Consider the following 18,500-nt stretch of genomic DNA (forward strand, 5'->3'; position numbering starts at 1 on the left):
TTGCTGCTTCATATTCACCATTTAAACAAGAAGGTTTTATTAGGTCAATCCACATATGAAAAATGAAACCTAACTAATTAGGGTCCTGTTCTTCAAATGGGGCTTAATTGATTTAGGCTAACATGCTGCTATCAGGTTAAAATAATCCTGTTAATCCTCACCCAGTTCATTTGGTTCTTTGAATGCAGTTTGAGGATGGATTTGCTAATCCTGGATACAATAAAGATGAAATGAGTAGAGAATTCACGATTTGCCAAGCGCATGGCTTTGTGCTGATCATGTTAGCTACATGATGAGCTGGGAACTCTCCCAACATGCACTGGGGCAATCAATTCATGTCTTAAGTCTCATTTTATGTGTTGCTCCGTTAATACTGCTGTGCTTTACACAGCAGTATTACATGGAGGGCCACTGTGTCACTGCTTTTTCCACTAACTTACCAGAAAATGTGGTCAGACTATGAGTGATGGTTTGTGACTGTTCAGCTCAATTTACAAAAGACTTTTAAACAATAATCATAATCCTGCAAAAAGCAGTTATAGTTTTTCAGTAACATGTTTCCATATAAAATCATAATTTTATATTTACATTTTTATTATGTCTGTACAAAAATAAGTCATTTGTAGCTGCAAATGAGGTCATGAGAGGGGGTTCACACAGGATCACACTAACTCTAAGTCATTACCAGTAAGCTGCACTTCTGCAGGTTTAGGCCTAAAGACTTGCTGCACTGAGAATACTTTCACATGAATTCAAAGAACCAAACAATCCAGACTCCTATCATCCTATCAGGCTTTCATATTGTTGGTTTGTGTCAAATGGACTAGTAAACATTCATGTTTATCTTCTAGTTCAGCCTGGTCTATTTGCATAAGTACTGTATATGATTTGCATTCAGTGCCAATGTTGAGTGCCACCAGAGCAGACAGTTTGACATTTATGTAGCATTGCAGAAACAACTACTTTCTCTCCCATCTCAACTGTTCACTATGTCCTGACAACTGCAGGCTGATCCACTTTTGATGATTTTAGACAACAAGATATTTTCTTGCTGACTGTTGTCTGCAAATCATGGTAACAAGAATGGTCAACAACACTGTTTTTATTATCTATATGCATTAGAAAGAAGACAATACATCACTTTCTGTGCAGCACAACAGTGCACCAATACTCCCCAGATAAAACCAGACAATCCTGAAGGCCTGAAAATAAATGACAGGCTTTTTTGCCTCATGTCCTGTTGAAATCAAACTATTTTAACACATTAAGCTGTAACCAAGTATTTTATTTTTTATAATTGTGAAAGAATTTATAATAACATTGGCAATGAAAATTCATTAATAACATCAATTAACAAAAATGTTGCTAACTTTTCAAAATATTTGACACAAAGTCTCCACAGGCAGGAATATAAGCTTTCAAAACACTGTATTAACTATTATAATGTAATTATAATGAGGTCATGTAATTATTTCCTCATGGTTGGGAGTCTTTTCTTGTACTGAATAGAGTTAGGTTTAGAAACAGAAAATAATGTCAGATTTGTATAGCCCAATAGTTCACAAAAATGCCTCAAGGGGCTTATGGCACCCTCTGCTCTGAGAAGACCCTTAAAAAATATGAACTGACAAAACTAAGAAGAACAAAATGAAAGAAAAAGAACGAAAAAAGAATTCATAAAATAAGCTCAGGGTTAGGCCATGAAAAGGATTTTTAATTTTGCAAAGTTTCATCCCTTAAAAGATAGCTAAATGAGATTAAACACATCACTATCTAATAAATAATTGGACTTTAGCTGAATATTAATGGCAACAATTTTATAAAAACACCGGGAACATAAACCTTTAATGCAAGATAAAGATGAGACTATTTTGTTTTTCATTAGAATAATTTTCCAAACCCCACCACCTCTCTTCAGTCATGTTATTTTGACTGACATTTCGTAAGCAAACAGAACCACTGGCAGCAACCACTGAGGAGTACTTACGGTGGCAGTTGAGAGGATGGAGCGATATTTTGGAGCCGTTTTACACACTGATTTGGGTTCAGGTCTCCACTTAATGTTTCTGTGTTCGAACACTCCATTGGTTTCCTCTCTTGCAGCTGCCAAGCCGCCTAATGCCTGATGTACCACAGATTTTTGCAGATGGTGCCTGGGGGAAAAATCTGCATTTAGTTTTTTCATGAAACACCATCATGACATAAAAGCATCTTTTCTATTACAGTCAATACTGCACTTTAGAGAGAAGTAGCACTTGCACGCATTCAGTGACGCATAAGCAACATGTTTCTTTATTGTTTGATTTTGACTTCTGTGAAAAGTGGATGGTAATGTGTTGTGTAACGACAGAACATTTGTACAAGAATTGATTCTTGAGTTATTTCAGCTGATTGGACCTCAGCTGTTCTAGAATGTGATTTCAATTGTGATTTCTGTTATTTAATGTAAAAAGAAAAATCATAGTAAAGATGAATAAATACATGCAGACAGATTTTAAAGTGTTCACTTCAGAGTGTTCTGTTCGGAATGCATTACTTTATTACTAAGTAATTATAACCAGTAGAAGCATCCAGTTATTCCACTGACAATTTAAGATCCCTGTGCTATAAAACCTGTCAAAAATAACATCTTTCATATTATCACACATCTAAGATTTTGCAATATGTCATCATAATTGAGTGCATTGATCTGTGGGTGAATATGGGGCCATTTCCTGTGAAGCACTGATAAGGGCCGGTCATGTCTGAGATCTGGAAGTCACCTCTGCCTTATCAGTCATCGCTGTGGTCTTCCCAAGAACCTGGCAGACACCTCAGGCTGATAAGATAAACCAAAGGAGTAAGGGGGAAGGAGGGTGAGGGACTGGTCCCTACCTGTCATCTGTGGAAGACTGGCAGGAAGAACTGTCGGACTCTGACCTCCGATAGCGTCGCCTCCGTCGTGAGTGAGTCCGGGTACTGAAGGAGGTGATGCAGAAGCAGAGGAGAAAAACTCAAGTGGATAATGAGCTAAGGATAATAAGCATCTGGGCTCTGGAAACTTTAGGTTGGTTAGAACTTAGGTCTTAATTTGCAAGAGTTCCATACTCACTACATTAATTGCTGAGACCTGGGAAAATAGCATGAGGAATATATGACTTCTAGGAAAGTGAGAAGACATCAGATATCCTTCTTTATTGTCACCAGGTTAAAAAAAACAACTAATACTTTATTGCTAATAAGGGCCTCTTTGTGTAGGTATCTAAGACTCCATAAGTAGGGTTGGACTCGATGTGAGAATAACAGGGGTATTGTGTACTATTTTAAAGTTTTTCCATGCCTTTTCAGGTATTCTGGGAAGCTTTATTAAAAACTGCCTGCCCGTTAGTGTTTTTGTCATTGCTTTTCCAGATCTCAGAAATTAATTGTCACATCAGTTCACACAGATCTGGTGTCATGTTTATGCTGTTTGGAGTCATCTTCCTACATTGTTTGTAAACTACCTGGGTACAAAAGACTGCAAAAGAAAAACTCAACACATTTGTATGAAAGTGCTCCTACTATTAGCAAATGAAATTACTGATGGGTGAGAAGAAAAGGAAAGAAAATTCATTCCCACCAAAAACAAGAAATCAGTGAGTCAGCCTGACTGAATGTAATGAAGCAAATGGCAAGTCACTGCTGCCTAGCAATGAGGACTAAAACTAAGGAAATAAGATATACACAACATGCAATACACAACTCATTTTTATTCAACTAATTCATTTGTTATTACTGTGTAGAGATCAATTGAAAACGAAGATAATCATTAGCTGCAGCCTTGTAGAGCACACATGTAAATTTGCTCACAATGCTCAATACTTAGCTGTTGCTTTTAGGACCATACTGTTCTAGATTACAAAGGTACAAGCAAATTCATTCTGTTTTTCTGTTAAAGCCTCAGAAAACATACTTTCTCAATCAGGTTTTTACTATGAACAAAATCTACAAACCATGTTTGAAAATAGAGAGCACATCAGAGAGCGAACAGCAAAAGCATGGAGAACAAAACAGGAGAGAGAAGAGAGTTGTAGTGAGAAAGCAGTGATTGAGCTCGGTTCTGTGCTCATCCAAAGTCGAATTATAAAATGTTGCAAGATCACAGCATGAAATTGGTTTCCCTTACTCTTTTACCACCCCATCATCTGTCTCTTTGTGGCTCGAGTTTTCAACATGTTTTCCTCTTTGCGAGGATTTGTTCACGCTTTAATTCCAAAAGATAAAAGGTGCATGTTTCTGAATTCACCCATCGTGCCCTTACATGAGAGCATTTCAGAGGATCCTCTCTCTTTCTTCCTCAGCAATGGTTGTTCTTAAAAGGGTGGATGGACTTACAATGGGGGAGGAAGCAGAAGGAGGAGGTGGAGTGGGGGTCAAAAAACTTGTGTAGGATTTGGAGAGTACATGATTCTGATGCAACAATCACAGACTGACCTTTTCTTGTGCTTGCGCTCAATCTTCCTCTTATGTTTTAAACTTGAGGAGCTGGTGGGATGAAAGAGAATAGAATCATGAGTGTGGTGTATTAAGTCTGACAAAGCCTGCACAGTTTTCTTGCTGGTACATAAAGGGCATGGGATTTAAGGTGGATATCCAGAAATCTTAGTGAAAGCAGGGGCTAAATGTTACACCACATTCAAGACGGAAATGTATCCAGAAACTAAAAGAACTCCCTTTTAAAGCAGCTCTTCTAATAAACCATTAAAAGGGCAAAGACAGAATATTGCATTAATCATATACGTACCTGTGTTTTGACTTCTTGGAGGAATACCTGGAATAGGAAAAAAAAAAGGTGTTTATTGGGTTCACATAAAAACAGATTGTGACATTTTCAAGTATTGTTGTAATAAGCAAGAACTACCTATGCCGCTTGCTTTTCTTGGAGCTCTTCTTCTTCTTCTTCTTCTTTTTCCTCAGTGGGGAGAGGCTGTGGGAAGGAGACCTGAAGCAAGAGAACAAATAAACATGAATTCAAGAGAATACCAAGCATTCTCCTGAACACCTGTCAATTTGTTTATTTTAGGAAAAAAAGATGGTGTCCAACAGTACACCTCACTGCAAAGTCATCTCATTTTGGGAACTGACCTTTTCCTTTTCCTCTTCCGTTCAGACTTTCTCTTCTTCTTCTTCCCCTTGGGCCGAGGGGACAGTTCTTCATCAAAGGAAGGGCTGTAAGCAAAGAGAGCAGAAGGGTCACTTGTGTATTCACTGCTGTTATGGGATATTAAATGTGAAATCTCAGCTGTAAGAATTTGGCAGGGTGAGGAGTATATTTCTGGAGTGAGTTACAGCTTCTAAATCTAAATAGCCAGGCTAGTATCCCTAAAAATTACATACATTTTACATGACTCTGCACATCCCAATGTACGCACATTACCAGCATCCAGTACTAATACATTAATTTCCGTGAGTTTCTGTTTTTGAAATCTAACCGTGAACCTGGTATTTTCATGGCACTTCAGAACAACAGCATTAACATAGTAGTTATTGTATGTCCAGCAGTTACGAACCAAGCTTATCATTTGCATGGAGTCATGTCTATTTATTCTGTTTTAGATTTTGAAACACAAATGCCCAAAGTCTAAAGGCATTTAATCTCACCTCATGCTGTAGGACATTGTCTTTGACAAGTCTTAGTCTTTTTTTGATGTTTAATAGACTGAACAATTATTTGATTAATTGGTACCTGTTCAATGCAGCCTTATTCAAGTCACAGTCTCAAAGTACAAACCTGAGAAAAAGCACTTAAAGGCTATTCAAAAACACCCCCACAGATTCTATTACAGAAATAAATTATTCTACAATGACAAGGAACACAGGAACACTTTTCTCAGTTCCTTTTATTTATTTGTTATCACAAAAGTGTTATTTACAGTTTATTTCTCTGCATTCCCTGCCAAGTGTAAAACTCCTTTTATAAAGTCAGAGATGCCTCTGAAAAACTTACATTTGTAGATCTGGTTTCAAACATTTACATGTTTGCAAGTGACAAATTAGAGGGATTTCTCAAGTGATGCACATATCCACCTACCTACTTATCTATTCATATATATATATATATATATATATATATATATATATATATATACAGAGATAGAGAGAGAGAGAGAGAGAGAGAGAGAGAGAGAGAGAGAGATTTTTTATGTAAGTTTTTATAAAACTTAGGTTTGAAACTGCCTGTTCTGAAAAGTCCAAAGTAGTGCCAAAAATATATTGTTTTGGAGATATCTGTACTGTTTTAAAAATTCTTTTCAGACAAATAACCCTAACAGAATGGGTGGGTAAAAAAACTAATCCACATGACTCATCATTGGCATCACATAACTGTGCATAAATGCATCCTGATTCCCTCTCACAACAATCATAAGCAGGATTATCTGTGAGCCAAATGTCCCATATGAGATGATCCCATCACAACAGAATGATGAAATCCTATCCAGACTGGTATAAAGCAGAAAACAGACAGCATACCAGTGAGCTGCACTGAAATCAAGACCAATGACAACATGGCTGCAGTAAGAGATGGCCTGTTATGTCTCACCCTCTGCTCTGTTCACCATTAGCTAACTTCACAGAGCTATGATAGTAAGACACTATCATGTAGGCCTGGAATCTACTCTGCCTTCTTATTTCTGAGGAACAGTGTATTTACTGTATGATCCCATGCACAGAATTATGGAATGAGTCTTAAACGGTCAAAATCACTGTAACCCAGGCTGAGATATCATTATTTTTTGTCCCTAATATAGACAATATACAAAAAAGCCATGCCCTACACTTCCTACAATAAAATTAATCAACAATGGTCTATTTTAGATTCCAGTCTTCTTGGAAAATGCCTATACAATTTTCCAGGAAAATGTTTTTGTTGAAGCTGTTTCAGAGAAATGTTGATTCAACTGTATGGTCATTTTGGAGGAAGCAGTGTGTGGTGGTGGTGTAAAAACATGTTTTACATCCACTCTCTAAACTCCTGCATCTACAAGTGGCACTACCACTTGAAGACTGGTGATACATTTGCATGGCTCTCATGGGCACTGCACGCCTGCACACATTTACCCAAGCACAGACACATGCTAATGCTATGCAGTGCTCTTCTCTTCTAGGCATTCTTTTTTTCTGAAATCATAAATTCATCATTGTAGAGAGAAGAAACGTGTCAGATTCCATCTGTTGACCAGCTTGATTGCTGTCAGGAGGTCTACTTCATTTGCTGTGTAAAATGACTGATGTGGAAAAGGAGATGAAGCCCTTTGAAGCAACACATGCGCAGTGAATGAGCCTTTCAAGTACAGGCTGACTGAAAGTCATAAGAAGCAAAGGCGGGAGGGAGTGAGTGAGCATGTCAGGTGATACAGAGTACAAGAAGATGCGTAAGAATATGCTTTTAACTGCAGTTCACACGGACAGCTTCACCTTGGAGTTGACAATAAGGAGGAAAATAAGGAGACAGCCCCTCTGCTCAAAAACGACCCGAGAGGTCACCTGAGCGAGCGGCTTAGTACGACTCGCTGTCACCTTTTATCGTCAGGGAGTATTGCTGACCATGACTGTTTCATAACTTTAACTGCATGTTTATATGGTAACCATGACTCTCCAACCTTAAAATTCAGTGAACCCATAAACCTAGTCAAGGGTATTTGTGGGTAAAACAATTCAAACCATAACCAGTGCATTAATTTAACTGTATGTTTATTTGTGGCACATAATTCTGAAAGTCCAGTACACCAGCTGTTATAGGGATGTTATTTCAGGAGATGCTTCTATTGGTCGTATTGGTGAGTGGGGACAAGTGTCCTATGTGGCCACTGAGTTGCAGGACTTATTGCTATGTGTAGATGAGTCACATCTGATGTGAGTATCATGCAACATGGAGGGTTTACATCATTAACAGCAGAGTAGAAAATAAAAAAGGCAAAGGAGTGAGCCCACAGGGTGACATGAGGAATTTAGACAATTTACTCACACAGACAAACTGCGAGGGTTGCGTCAGTAAAGGGCATCTGGCGTAAAACCTGTGCCAATTCAATCATGTGGATGAATTGATTCGCTGTGGCCGAAAAAAATAAACTAACACACAAACAAACATGTGGGTACTTGAAAACATCCTGAAATGTCATTTTGATTATTGCCAATTGTAGTCAATGTATAAATGCTCTATTTGGCTCAGTTGTTTCTTTAATAGTGAAATTAACACAAGAGCAATATGCCTTTAACTGAAATCCCCAAAAATATCTCTTGGTCCCTACCACGGCTCGAAGACGTGGAGAAATTTAAGTGTGTGCAGATGTGCAAGAACAACTACCAGTTGTACTTGTTTTGAGTTGCTTGTGAAATGAAAGGACATAAGTGTTTTCCCCTCCACCCAAATCCAAAAGAAGAAAAAGTGAACTGTTGCAATGAAATTCTGTAAAATGTAACTTAAATCATTTACTGAGGATGTGAAAAAATGCATGAAAACTAAGTGATGGACTCAATAACATCTCTACACTCATGAGAGGCACGGCAGTCTGTGACTGAAAGCCTGGATGTGTGAATGTCAACAAGATGTAAGAGTACAACAAATGTGCTCAGTTTTAAAATTCAATTTTCTTCACAACATTTTGTGGATAACATTATCAGCACCCAGGTAATATTTTCATAGCACAGAATTCGGTTTAGCTTAGCTCTTGGCAGAATATATCAAAATGCCAACAGACAGCAGCTGTTTAAGTTTTAAGCTTTTTCATACTTACTGATGACTAAGCCTTTGCTCTTTAGACATCAAATTCTAGGAAATGTACCTTTATGGTACACAAACACTGGGTCATGCACACAGGTGAGTATGACCAGAACTGATCCAGACAGTGACAAACTACACTCCTCCTTGATATATGCAACCACAGAGCTCTGGAGACTTTGTGCCCGTTTCATTGGATGCAGAAGACTGTCTTTCTATAATAAATGGCCCTGCTTGGTGTAGTCGGTAGTTTGGGAGCATTAGGAACTGAAATGCATTAGGGCTGATTAGAGAGAGACCAAGTCCAAGTACCCTCTCCTGGTAATGAGAACACTTTGTCACTCATTAACACCTCTACCATTCTGGCCTTGCAGAATGAGAGCACAAGGCAAGCATTTGCATTTTTTTCTTGCCAGCAGAAACAGTTCCTTTTGATGAGGTGGAAAGAATGAAAGGAAGAATAAGAGAGCAGTCAATTGCCAGCTATACTGGGAATGGTGATTGTAGGAAACAATAGTGTATGAAAAAGGGTTTTGGGGACATCTGATTAGAATACACTCAATGCCGAATGCAGCTTATTTTCCTGAAGAGCGTTTTGTTTTTTTTCACTGCTACAGTCATGCATGGAAACCATGAATATATACATGTAAGTGCATCCTAGAAATGTCAATATATAAAAAAATAAATTCTTTGCTTGGTGTTCATATTATAATTACCATTGGGCTCTGATAAATTGGGATGCTGTTGGCCAGTTAGCAAGATAACAATCCAAAAAACAAATGTGTTTCTCAACAGAGGAGATTTTCTCTGCCAAGCTATTTGTCACTGAGACAGAATTTGGAAATCAATCTACATTGTTTTTCTAAATGGAAATGAATAAACACAAGTGACATTTTTCATCCTTCCCTTCTTTTGATTTTTTTTTTTTTTGTATTTTATGCATTTGTTGGTAACACCAGTGAAGGCTGAAGGCTGCTGGGGAATGTATAATGGTTGCACACAGCACACAGTATCAAGGCTCTTTCAGTCTCCCCTCCTCTCTGCTGACCTTGTGGTCAAATGCGTTGATAAACAGGTGCCTGCTGGTGCCTGTTGCATCAGGATAATCTCCCAGACACAGATGAGACCAAGCGATATTTTAACCCTGTCTTACTGTATTGAAAAATTCATTCTGAGGTGAAAAATACTGCCTAGTTTATGTTCAGTGGCAAAATTTTTCAAGTAAGGGAAACATTTCCTTTATTTACTGCATGTATGAAGGTGGTGCGGGCTGTGATAAAATAAATAGCATATCACAGCGCACTGTACCTCACCTGAAGTAAAGAGCGTTTCTGGTAACTTTAGAACAAATAATACAATGTCATGAAAAATATTTAACATTTAACACAGGAAAGACAATATATCTAATGACTATGGTGATAAGTTAACTAGTAACTGTGATAAATAGATGTGTTTTTTTATCTCTGGTTTTGAATAAAAACTGGTAAGTATGAGCATGCTGTGTCCACTTTCTTGACATGTTCCATTTTTCCTCAAGAATTCAATTTCAAACAACGTTTTATATTCGGCTGCCATTTGTAGCTGCTGAAGAAGTTTCTCTACTCTACATTCAAATCACAGAACAAGCTCTCATTTTCAAGGATAACCAACACCATAAATCTCTTTCACCACGCTTTTTTTTTTCTATCAGATGTCTTTCATTGCATGCACAAATCAGGAAAGTGATTATCAGAAGCTTGCATGCCTGCGTGGTGTCTGTGCTTCAATTTAAAACCAAAGAGAAGCAGCCGCTGGGTAAAGTTCATCCAAAGAGAAGAGATTTGTGTTTATGATCCTCTTGTGTTTTACATACCACTGGCTGCTTCCCTGCTGTGTAACTACAAACCTTTGAAGGTGTCAGATTAATTAGGAGGTTTCTTTAAAAAACCTAGCTGAATTGATTTTTCCCACAGCAGAATAAGAAGCCTGTGCGAAGGAGACTTTTGGTTCAAGGTACTGGTAAAAGAGAGGATCTGAGTGACAAAGTGTGGAATTCTTCATAGCGCCTTTATTTTTCTCCACTGAGCCTGACCTGATAAGACTGTTTACACCTTCCATACCAGAATATAGAGATCAAGTCTGTTTTTTCATACTGAGAGTCTAACCCTGAAGGAGTTTTGGTGTACTGTTAAAGGGACTTTATCAACAGTGCTGTAATCTACAAAATCACCTCCAAAAACAAATGAAAATTGTTACTATTCATCACTAGAAACGTTTCACTCTTAACCACAGTCCTACAACTTTAAAGGGCACTTTCCTGTCTTGCCAAGCACTACTACTTCTTGATAGTTTTCAGGTGCCTCTACATGGCATTTGTGAAAGCATAAAGATGAACTGACCTTCTGACCCTGCGATGACTGCGGTGTTTGCGTCCTTTTGTTTTGATGCAGCCATTTCTGTTGGCGGTGTCCACCCTGCTGTCTGCCACTTTCCTCTCATCAGTCTTTAGCGGCTGGCAGGCTGTTGTTTCTGGGCTGTGAGGAAAGCAAAAGAAAAAAAGAAGAAGAAAAGCACTTTAAGTTTTTGCTCTTGAGCCTTCTCAGGAGAACTTTCCAAGTGATTTTTCAAGTTGTCCGCACAGTTAATGCTTCCATCATACAACAGTGAGGGGGGGATTTAACATGCTTGGCTAGCCTTATTCCTTCTGGTCTGCTGGGTATGTGTTTTATTCCCCTCCATTTCTCCCTGCCAGCCATTCTCCAGAAAAACTGCAGCTCGGTCATTTGCCATTCAAATCGAGGTGTCAATTGAAATGTAGTTATTTACATGCTTCACTTGCCCTGACATTTGGGGAAATAGTGTTTTCTATCTCATGCTGGGCAGATGTGAACACTAAAGATGCATGGCTGTAAGATGCTGAAACTGTTTTAGAGAGATGTTGATTCAGCTCTGATGATTTTGGTGTTTGTAGTTTGCTGCTGCTGAATTGCATTGTGACAACCCTATTTATACCACAGAGGACTGCCTAAATAACAGAGGTACCTCTGTGTATAAAGCTTGTAGGTATATATTAACAGTAATAAGGTAAAAATCAGGACCAAATATAAGTTACAGCTTCATATTGAGACTTCCAAATAACGTTTTCCTGTTGCTGTATTGACCTTTCTCATTTGCCACAGTTTGTTTTTCACTTGCCCTGGTAGGTGTGAGTCGCCACATAAGCCAGGTATTTACTAATTCAACCAGTTCCACCTGAACCTCCCAAAAATCTCCATCCATGGTCAAATGCAGCTGCAGAACGAATGACTAAATAAACTGAATGATTGGGTGTGAGCACACAGTTCTAGCCCCTGCTTATTATCCTCTGTTTTAGTCATGGGAGATTTGAGCGTAATTACACTTTCTCCTCTTCTTCCAGTGGCTTCCGTCTGATTGTAATGAGAAGATAATCAGAGTCAGAGATTAGGCCGTCAACGACGCCTCCTCCTCCTCCTCCCACCACAACGAGCAGGCAGAAACCGTCGCTCTCTATCTTCCTCACCTTCATTTTCCTCTGCTTCTCTGCATCCGAGGGAGTGCCCCCGGCAGGGAACTAATAATGCAAAACGGCAGATTGTCTGCTCTGACATGACCGAGTGTTTGAAAGGTGATAGGGGAGATAAAGACAGCCACCGGAAGGATGATTAGTGTGATCAAGGAGGTTGATGAGAGAGGAATCTTTGAATATCTTGGTGAATATCTTTGCTGTAGTTCTAATAGTGTTGAGATGCAAAATAAGAAATTTGATTATTTGATCAAACTGATGCTTGAACTTGACCATTAAAGCAAATTTTGAAACTTCTAGACTATGTTGTGTTTTGTCTGAACTCATCTTAGTTATATACCGTTGGTAGGTCTGAATGCCAAACATTCTATTGGTCCAAACTTCCCAAAACAATTTGCTGTTTTTCTCTGCAATTCATCCTGTAAACTTCATATACTGTTTTTTCAGCTGAATCTATTTGGGTTTTGTACTGATAGTCAACCCAAACAAGCACAACAAGTTTACAACTGGTTTACAGAAAATAACGGATACATGAATCAGTAAAAATAATCATGCCTGGTTGGCAACTCATACAAAAAGTACATGCACAGTACAACCAATTAATCAGCAGAAATCAGTTCACCTCCCCTTGCCTTTACCTGTACCGTATTAGCATTTAAATTTAATGTATGTGAATTTCAATGTTTTTTTGTGTTCCAATATGCACTCATGCAAATATGTCGCTCAGTCTTCGGTACACCTTATGAAACAAAATAAATAAAACAATCGAACAAGTAATTTGAATAATTGTTCTGTGCAATCAGCCTTTTCAAAAGAGAGGAATATAAAATCCTTCTGCAACTATGCAAATGTGTAATTGCCTCGGTGGACATTCTGGAATATTTGATTTGATCTGATTTGATTTAATGGCATTTACTCTATAACTCCATAGATGGACAAGCCACTCAATAAAACAATATTTTCACTCCAATTTTTTCCAGACATCTTTAAAAATCCAACCTAATACATGTATTTAGCAAAATCAGTTTACACTGATACACAGTTCATCATATTGAGGACTGTGTACAGTAAGAAATTACAATGACAGTACAGTAAGGCTGTTTCTAGTTTGCCATAAAACCTCCCTGCCCTAAAGATAATTTATTGAAATAACATTTGTGCTGTTGAACACTCAACGCTGAGTCCCTAAATAAAGCTGGAGTTCAAAGCGGCCCAAAGCTCCTTTTACTGGCCCCCTTCGCTAGCTCTTTGTTATTTGCTGTCACTCTAAGAGCTGCGGTTGATGAGTTCTAAATGAAATCGATTTTGCTATCACAAATGCACATTCCCTTGATCCGACCCTGCAATTTATGGCTGAAACTTTCCCAGCTATAAGCACCTGGATTTATCACGGGCTGTTTGTATCTGTCAAACAACACTTCACACTGATTCTCTCGCACACATAGCCACAAATGAATGATGCAAAGAGTCCTTGATGATAAAAAAAAAAAAAAAAAAAAAAAAAAAATCACATGAACACTAATGCTGAACAGTTCTGACTGAATTGACTGAACCACACAGATAAAATTAGAGTCCCTCTTGAAATATGATTGGGATGCTGCTGGCTGAAGAAATTCTACAGGAACAGTACAGATATGTGGAGCACCTGTCTTTTTGACTTTCTGACCTCTTTCTGCCAGTATGAAACATACTGTACATGCTCCCCTCCTGATGGGTAGCTGGAGGCTGAGAGGAGTGACCATGCTGTGACAAGCTCTTGTTTCTGTCTTTGTTACAAAGAGAACGTCTCACTTCTGTTCCTGCCCTGTTTACTGTCACATAACAAACACTGACAGATGGTGCATGAAAATATGTTGCAAACAGGAAGACAAGAAAAAAGAAAAAAAAAAAAAGAGAAAAAAGTCGTGAGGATGTGATTTTGAGCTCTGCACTTTCCCAAATTTAGATGGAGAGATGTGTGTAGGCTGTGTGTGTATGCATCAATTTGGCCCCCTGCAAATATGCTACTAATTCCAATTCTAAAATACATCTGAAAGAAAACCTGAATCCTGAATAGATCATTTAAAATTATATAACTTTAGGAAATGATGGGCATTTTTCATTTTTTTGTAAACTATTACTTAATAAAATAACTGGCAGGTTAATGATTAAGTAAAATAATTGGTAGTTGAAGCCATAAATTGCATGTGAATGTGGGGTTATTTTTCAGGGCAGGGCAGTTTGTGAAGAGAAGAAAAGAGAACAACTAACTTTCATTTGTTTGTTAACTAACAACTGCAGGTCTGATTTTTCACAGAGATACAGTATTCATAAAGTACCATCAACTGTCACAGCCACAGCTTCTTTGCCCACACCCCATCTATGATGCAAAACTGAGATAAACAGTTACAGTATCTGCCAGGAGCTGCTCAGTAATCTGCCAGATGCTTTACACAACACCGGCTCACTGCTGGAGGGCTCAGACTCACAGTATCAGCTGACATCGTACAGGTGTGCGAGAAGCAGGCAGGCAGCCATTAAGAAAAACAGCCAAACAGTGCTACACAGCTCCAGTGTTTGCATTAAAAATGTCTCAGAATCATACTGACAATTAACACAAATTGCATTCTCAGCTGCCACAATTACATTGTGCAAGATATGTTTTCATCTGCACACTGCTCAAATCAAGTGTTTACTCAAAGCTTGCGAAAACCGCCTGACAGTTTGCCTCTGCCCTGCGTGCAGAGCTGAATGAGTCTGGGGATCTAAGGGGACACAGGACACACTCAAATGCAACCTTCCTTCTAACCCTTGTATCTATAGGGTGCCCTACTGTGACATAAGAGATCAACAAGATAGAGTTAAGAGGCACTCAAGGGGCATTTGTGCATTAACTGTTCTGTGATCCCATCTATTCCTGTGAGCACAAAGAGCCAAATGTACTCCCCCCTTGGTTGTGTTCTGCTCTCTCAGCACAAATCAGTGTACTCTCACGACCAGTGTTTCCAGACTGTGCTGATCAGCTGTTGGCAGTAACCCGATATTTACCGTAAAGATCTGAGAGGACTATCAATCGTCTTATCTAACACTCAGCAAGAAAGCAGATGAGCATATTGCAAAATGTTTAAAAATCCTTTAAAATAAGGCAATCTGTACTTGCAACCCAACGCCGCAGTGAGTGTGGGCATAGGTTTTAAGCACTTCAATCAACTTGTCATTTCATACAGTGAATAGATTTTGGCCTAATAATATGTATGCAGTATTTAGACTAGTATTAAGTTTCTCCAGTGTACTAAGAGTTGATGGTTTGAAACTTTTCAAATATAAAGACGATTAATATCAATGCAAAAAATGGGACATTGAAATACTGACAGAAGTTCCAGCTAAAAATCTATATTGGTTGAGCCTTGGTCATTTTGGTTGCCATGCCATCCTTGCAGGAGCTCTAACCCACCGAGTGAAAACAAGACTCACACCTAATAGAGCAAGTGAATAACAAAGTGTGGCAAATAAGAAAGATCAATACAGCTAACCCTAAAGCAACAGCAGGAAAACAACACAAGAGGAGTGATGGATGGTATGTCTCTTTGAGGAGTGCTAACAAGAAGATAGAGAATTTAAAACAAAAAAAATTTATACCATCATATTAACCTTCTGGCTGTGTAAAGCACATATGATTTCAAACTTAATGAAGCAGTGATGGCGAAAATACAGATTTGGCTAATTCCATGCAAGCAATTGTTTCATGTTGACATTACCTGCAGAGCTCCTGAAAGAAACTTCTAGACAAATATACTGAAAAAAGGATTTCCTCTGTTTTATTAGTCTGTACAGTGAAGTGGCCCTTAGGCTAACAATCCAAACACCCTGATTATTCAAAGTGGAGGGTTGCCAAATTGTCCAAATTAGCACTTAAGGAGCTCTGTTCCTATTTACAAGCCTATCAAACAAGTCAAGCCTATCACATCTGACAAATGAAGACAGAGGACAGACTTCTATTGACCTTAATCCTCTTATAAATCAAGAGAAAATTTTGAAAGTGACAGTAAAGTGCGAAGAGCTGAGATGCTATTTTCTCCCCAATTTCTGCAGATGACTGAAGAGTTTCCAAGCCACATGTGGGGTTCAGGGAGACGAATGAACTTTTCATTATTGCTGTCAGAGCGACCAGGAACAATTGATTATTATAGGAGTGATGATAGTTGAGATAATTACAATGGAAAAGGATTATCTACAACCACAAATAAAGCCCAGACAAGGTGGTCCCAAGGCACTTTGCTTTAATTTACAGTGAGAGTGTTTATCCATGTTTCAGACTCGAGTGAGGAACAACTTTATCACCACCCAAGAGGCGCAAGTGAGCAATGAAACCTATATCAAGTGAATCACACACATCCCTCGCAAGACTAACTCTTAAGGTATTAAAAACTTCTCAAAGTGAAGTGGATACTTTTAGGCGAAGTGTTATTGAATAAATGTTAAGAGATTTTTAGGCAATCATTCACAGACACAGAAATGTAAGCTTGCAATCAAGCACTCCCAATCAATTGAGCAAGAGAAAAAGATCCAGCAGCTTGATAATTGAAGCTGCCTTCAAGACTTGAGGGAAATGTCATTAGGTTTATGTACTAAAGCTTCAGATTTATGAAATGACATTTGGAAATTTAGGGAGCGCTTAAACTTAAATACATTTTTGAATGATCTCAGAGTTTTAATCAAGTATGACCTGAGAAATTAAATTATAATACACTGTTGTCATAAAATTGATCAAGTTCACACTGATGGTTTTGCGAGGGGAGTCTAGGGTTTGTCATGTCCTCTGTAACAACTCTGCCCATGTTAAAATGTTGTCTCTTTTTTTGTGGGTAAGAAAATCACTGCATGTATTTCACTTTCCATTTGAATTGATATTTCTCCCAAGCATGTGTGGATGGGTAATAGAGTTTTGGTGACATCCCACTTGCCAGAAATAATTGCAATGACGGATGCAAATCTTTTTGGGCAGCTGTGACCGGTCTCAAATTGCCCACCTCTTCTTTCTTACAAAGCATGGTAGGAGGGTAGGATGACAGAGGGGAACATCAAAGATTTAATGGGTGTTCAGTCCAAGTTAGAAGGTACTGTATCAGTAACACCAGGCAATTTCCCACTGTTTTTAGTTTGCATCAAATCTAACATCCAACTTCAGCATAAAGCTTTGACAGCACAGGACAATTAGGAAATGATGGGGCTGAGTCTTCTTTTTGGATTTTATTTTCAAGGTTTATTCTTAAATTTTTTTAGTGATTGACACTTGACCCCTTGAAGAAGGGAGAGAGTTAACCAGTATAAGTACATTTACAAAAGTAGTACAGTAAAATTTAGAGATGCTGGTACTTTACTTCATAGTAGGAGTAGTAGGGATTTGAATACTTCATCACCATCAATAAGGTAAATGTTATTTGTTGAAAACAAAGTGGATTACTTGGTTGTACAATCCATGTGTAGTTGATAACATGGCTTTGTGATTAAATTTGGAGAACAACTGGCCCTGATTATTCCAATCAGAATAACTACACTGTCTCTGAATATGAAATAAGCTGAACATCCTTGCCTCACTATCAGTCAATCAGGTATAGCGAGCCCTCTACCCTTCTAGCGGGTGAATACATTGTGAACCAGAATGACTTTGAAGACAAGTGAGGTTGGTTTATTCAATTATTGTGTCCTGATGATAAAATGGGAGCAACATAATGGCTTGATTAATTTCCTTATCACAGGGAGCACAAAGAGTAATTACAACAAAATCCACCGCTTGGTGAACCACACATCAATCAAATTAAAGCAGTCTCCACTTGGTAGCAATCCCTTTCAAAGAGAACAAATGTGTCGATTGGCTTAGACCTGAGACTCCGGCCACGGAAGTGCTTACCTAAAAGCTGTAAGTCCAAGCAAAGGTTACTCAGGGTGATTAGACAGCTCTGAACATGTCAGAAATTTTAATAGAAATGTTGTATGAACAATTATAACAACAGATTTTGTGCGGCTGTTAAGGACCAGGGTGCATTTAATTGCTTGAAGAGGTCAAAACTATTAGAACGGCTGCTCAAACCAGAAGACAAACTATGTCAGTGTTAGGGTTTGATGAAATGTCAGAAAACTCCACTTTCCACACAAAATACTCACTACCTCATTTACCTATGAGTAGTTATCACATGAAACCGAACTGATGGTGTACTGTAGTTACGTGGGTTCAAGACGTCAGGTGCAAAATAACTTACC

General features: G+C 38.4%; 1 protein-coding gene across 1 annotated transcript in view; it reads right to left on the minus strand.

Moving 5' to 3' along the window:
• Nucleotides 1-18,500, minus strand: part of srrm4 (serine/arginine repetitive matrix 4) — a 49,084-nt gene that overhangs the window by 5,216 nt on the left and 25,368 nt on the right. The window contains exons 3-9 of the mRNA XM_026321936.1: nt 11,116-11,250; nt 5,104-5,187; nt 4,880-4,960; nt 4,763-4,789; nt 4,453-4,503; nt 2,875-2,958; nt 1,988-2,153 (exon numbers count right to left, since the gene is read on the minus strand). Of these exons, the coding sequence (XP_026177721.1) occupies nt 1,988-2,153; nt 2,875-2,958; nt 4,453-4,503; nt 4,763-4,789; nt 4,880-4,960; nt 5,104-5,187; nt 11,116-11,250 (628 nt within the window). The remainder of the gene's footprint in view (nt 1-1,987; nt 2,154-2,874; nt 2,959-4,452; nt 4,504-4,762; nt 4,790-4,879; nt 4,961-5,103; nt 5,188-11,115; nt 11,251-18,500) is intronic.

Source organism: Mastacembelus armatus, chromosome 9, assembly GCF_900324485.2.
Source record: "Mastacembelus armatus chromosome 9, fMasArm1.2, whole genome shotgun sequence".
Taxonomy (NCBI): Eukaryota; Metazoa; Chordata; class Actinopteri; order Synbranchiformes; family Mastacembelidae; genus Mastacembelus; species Mastacembelus armatus.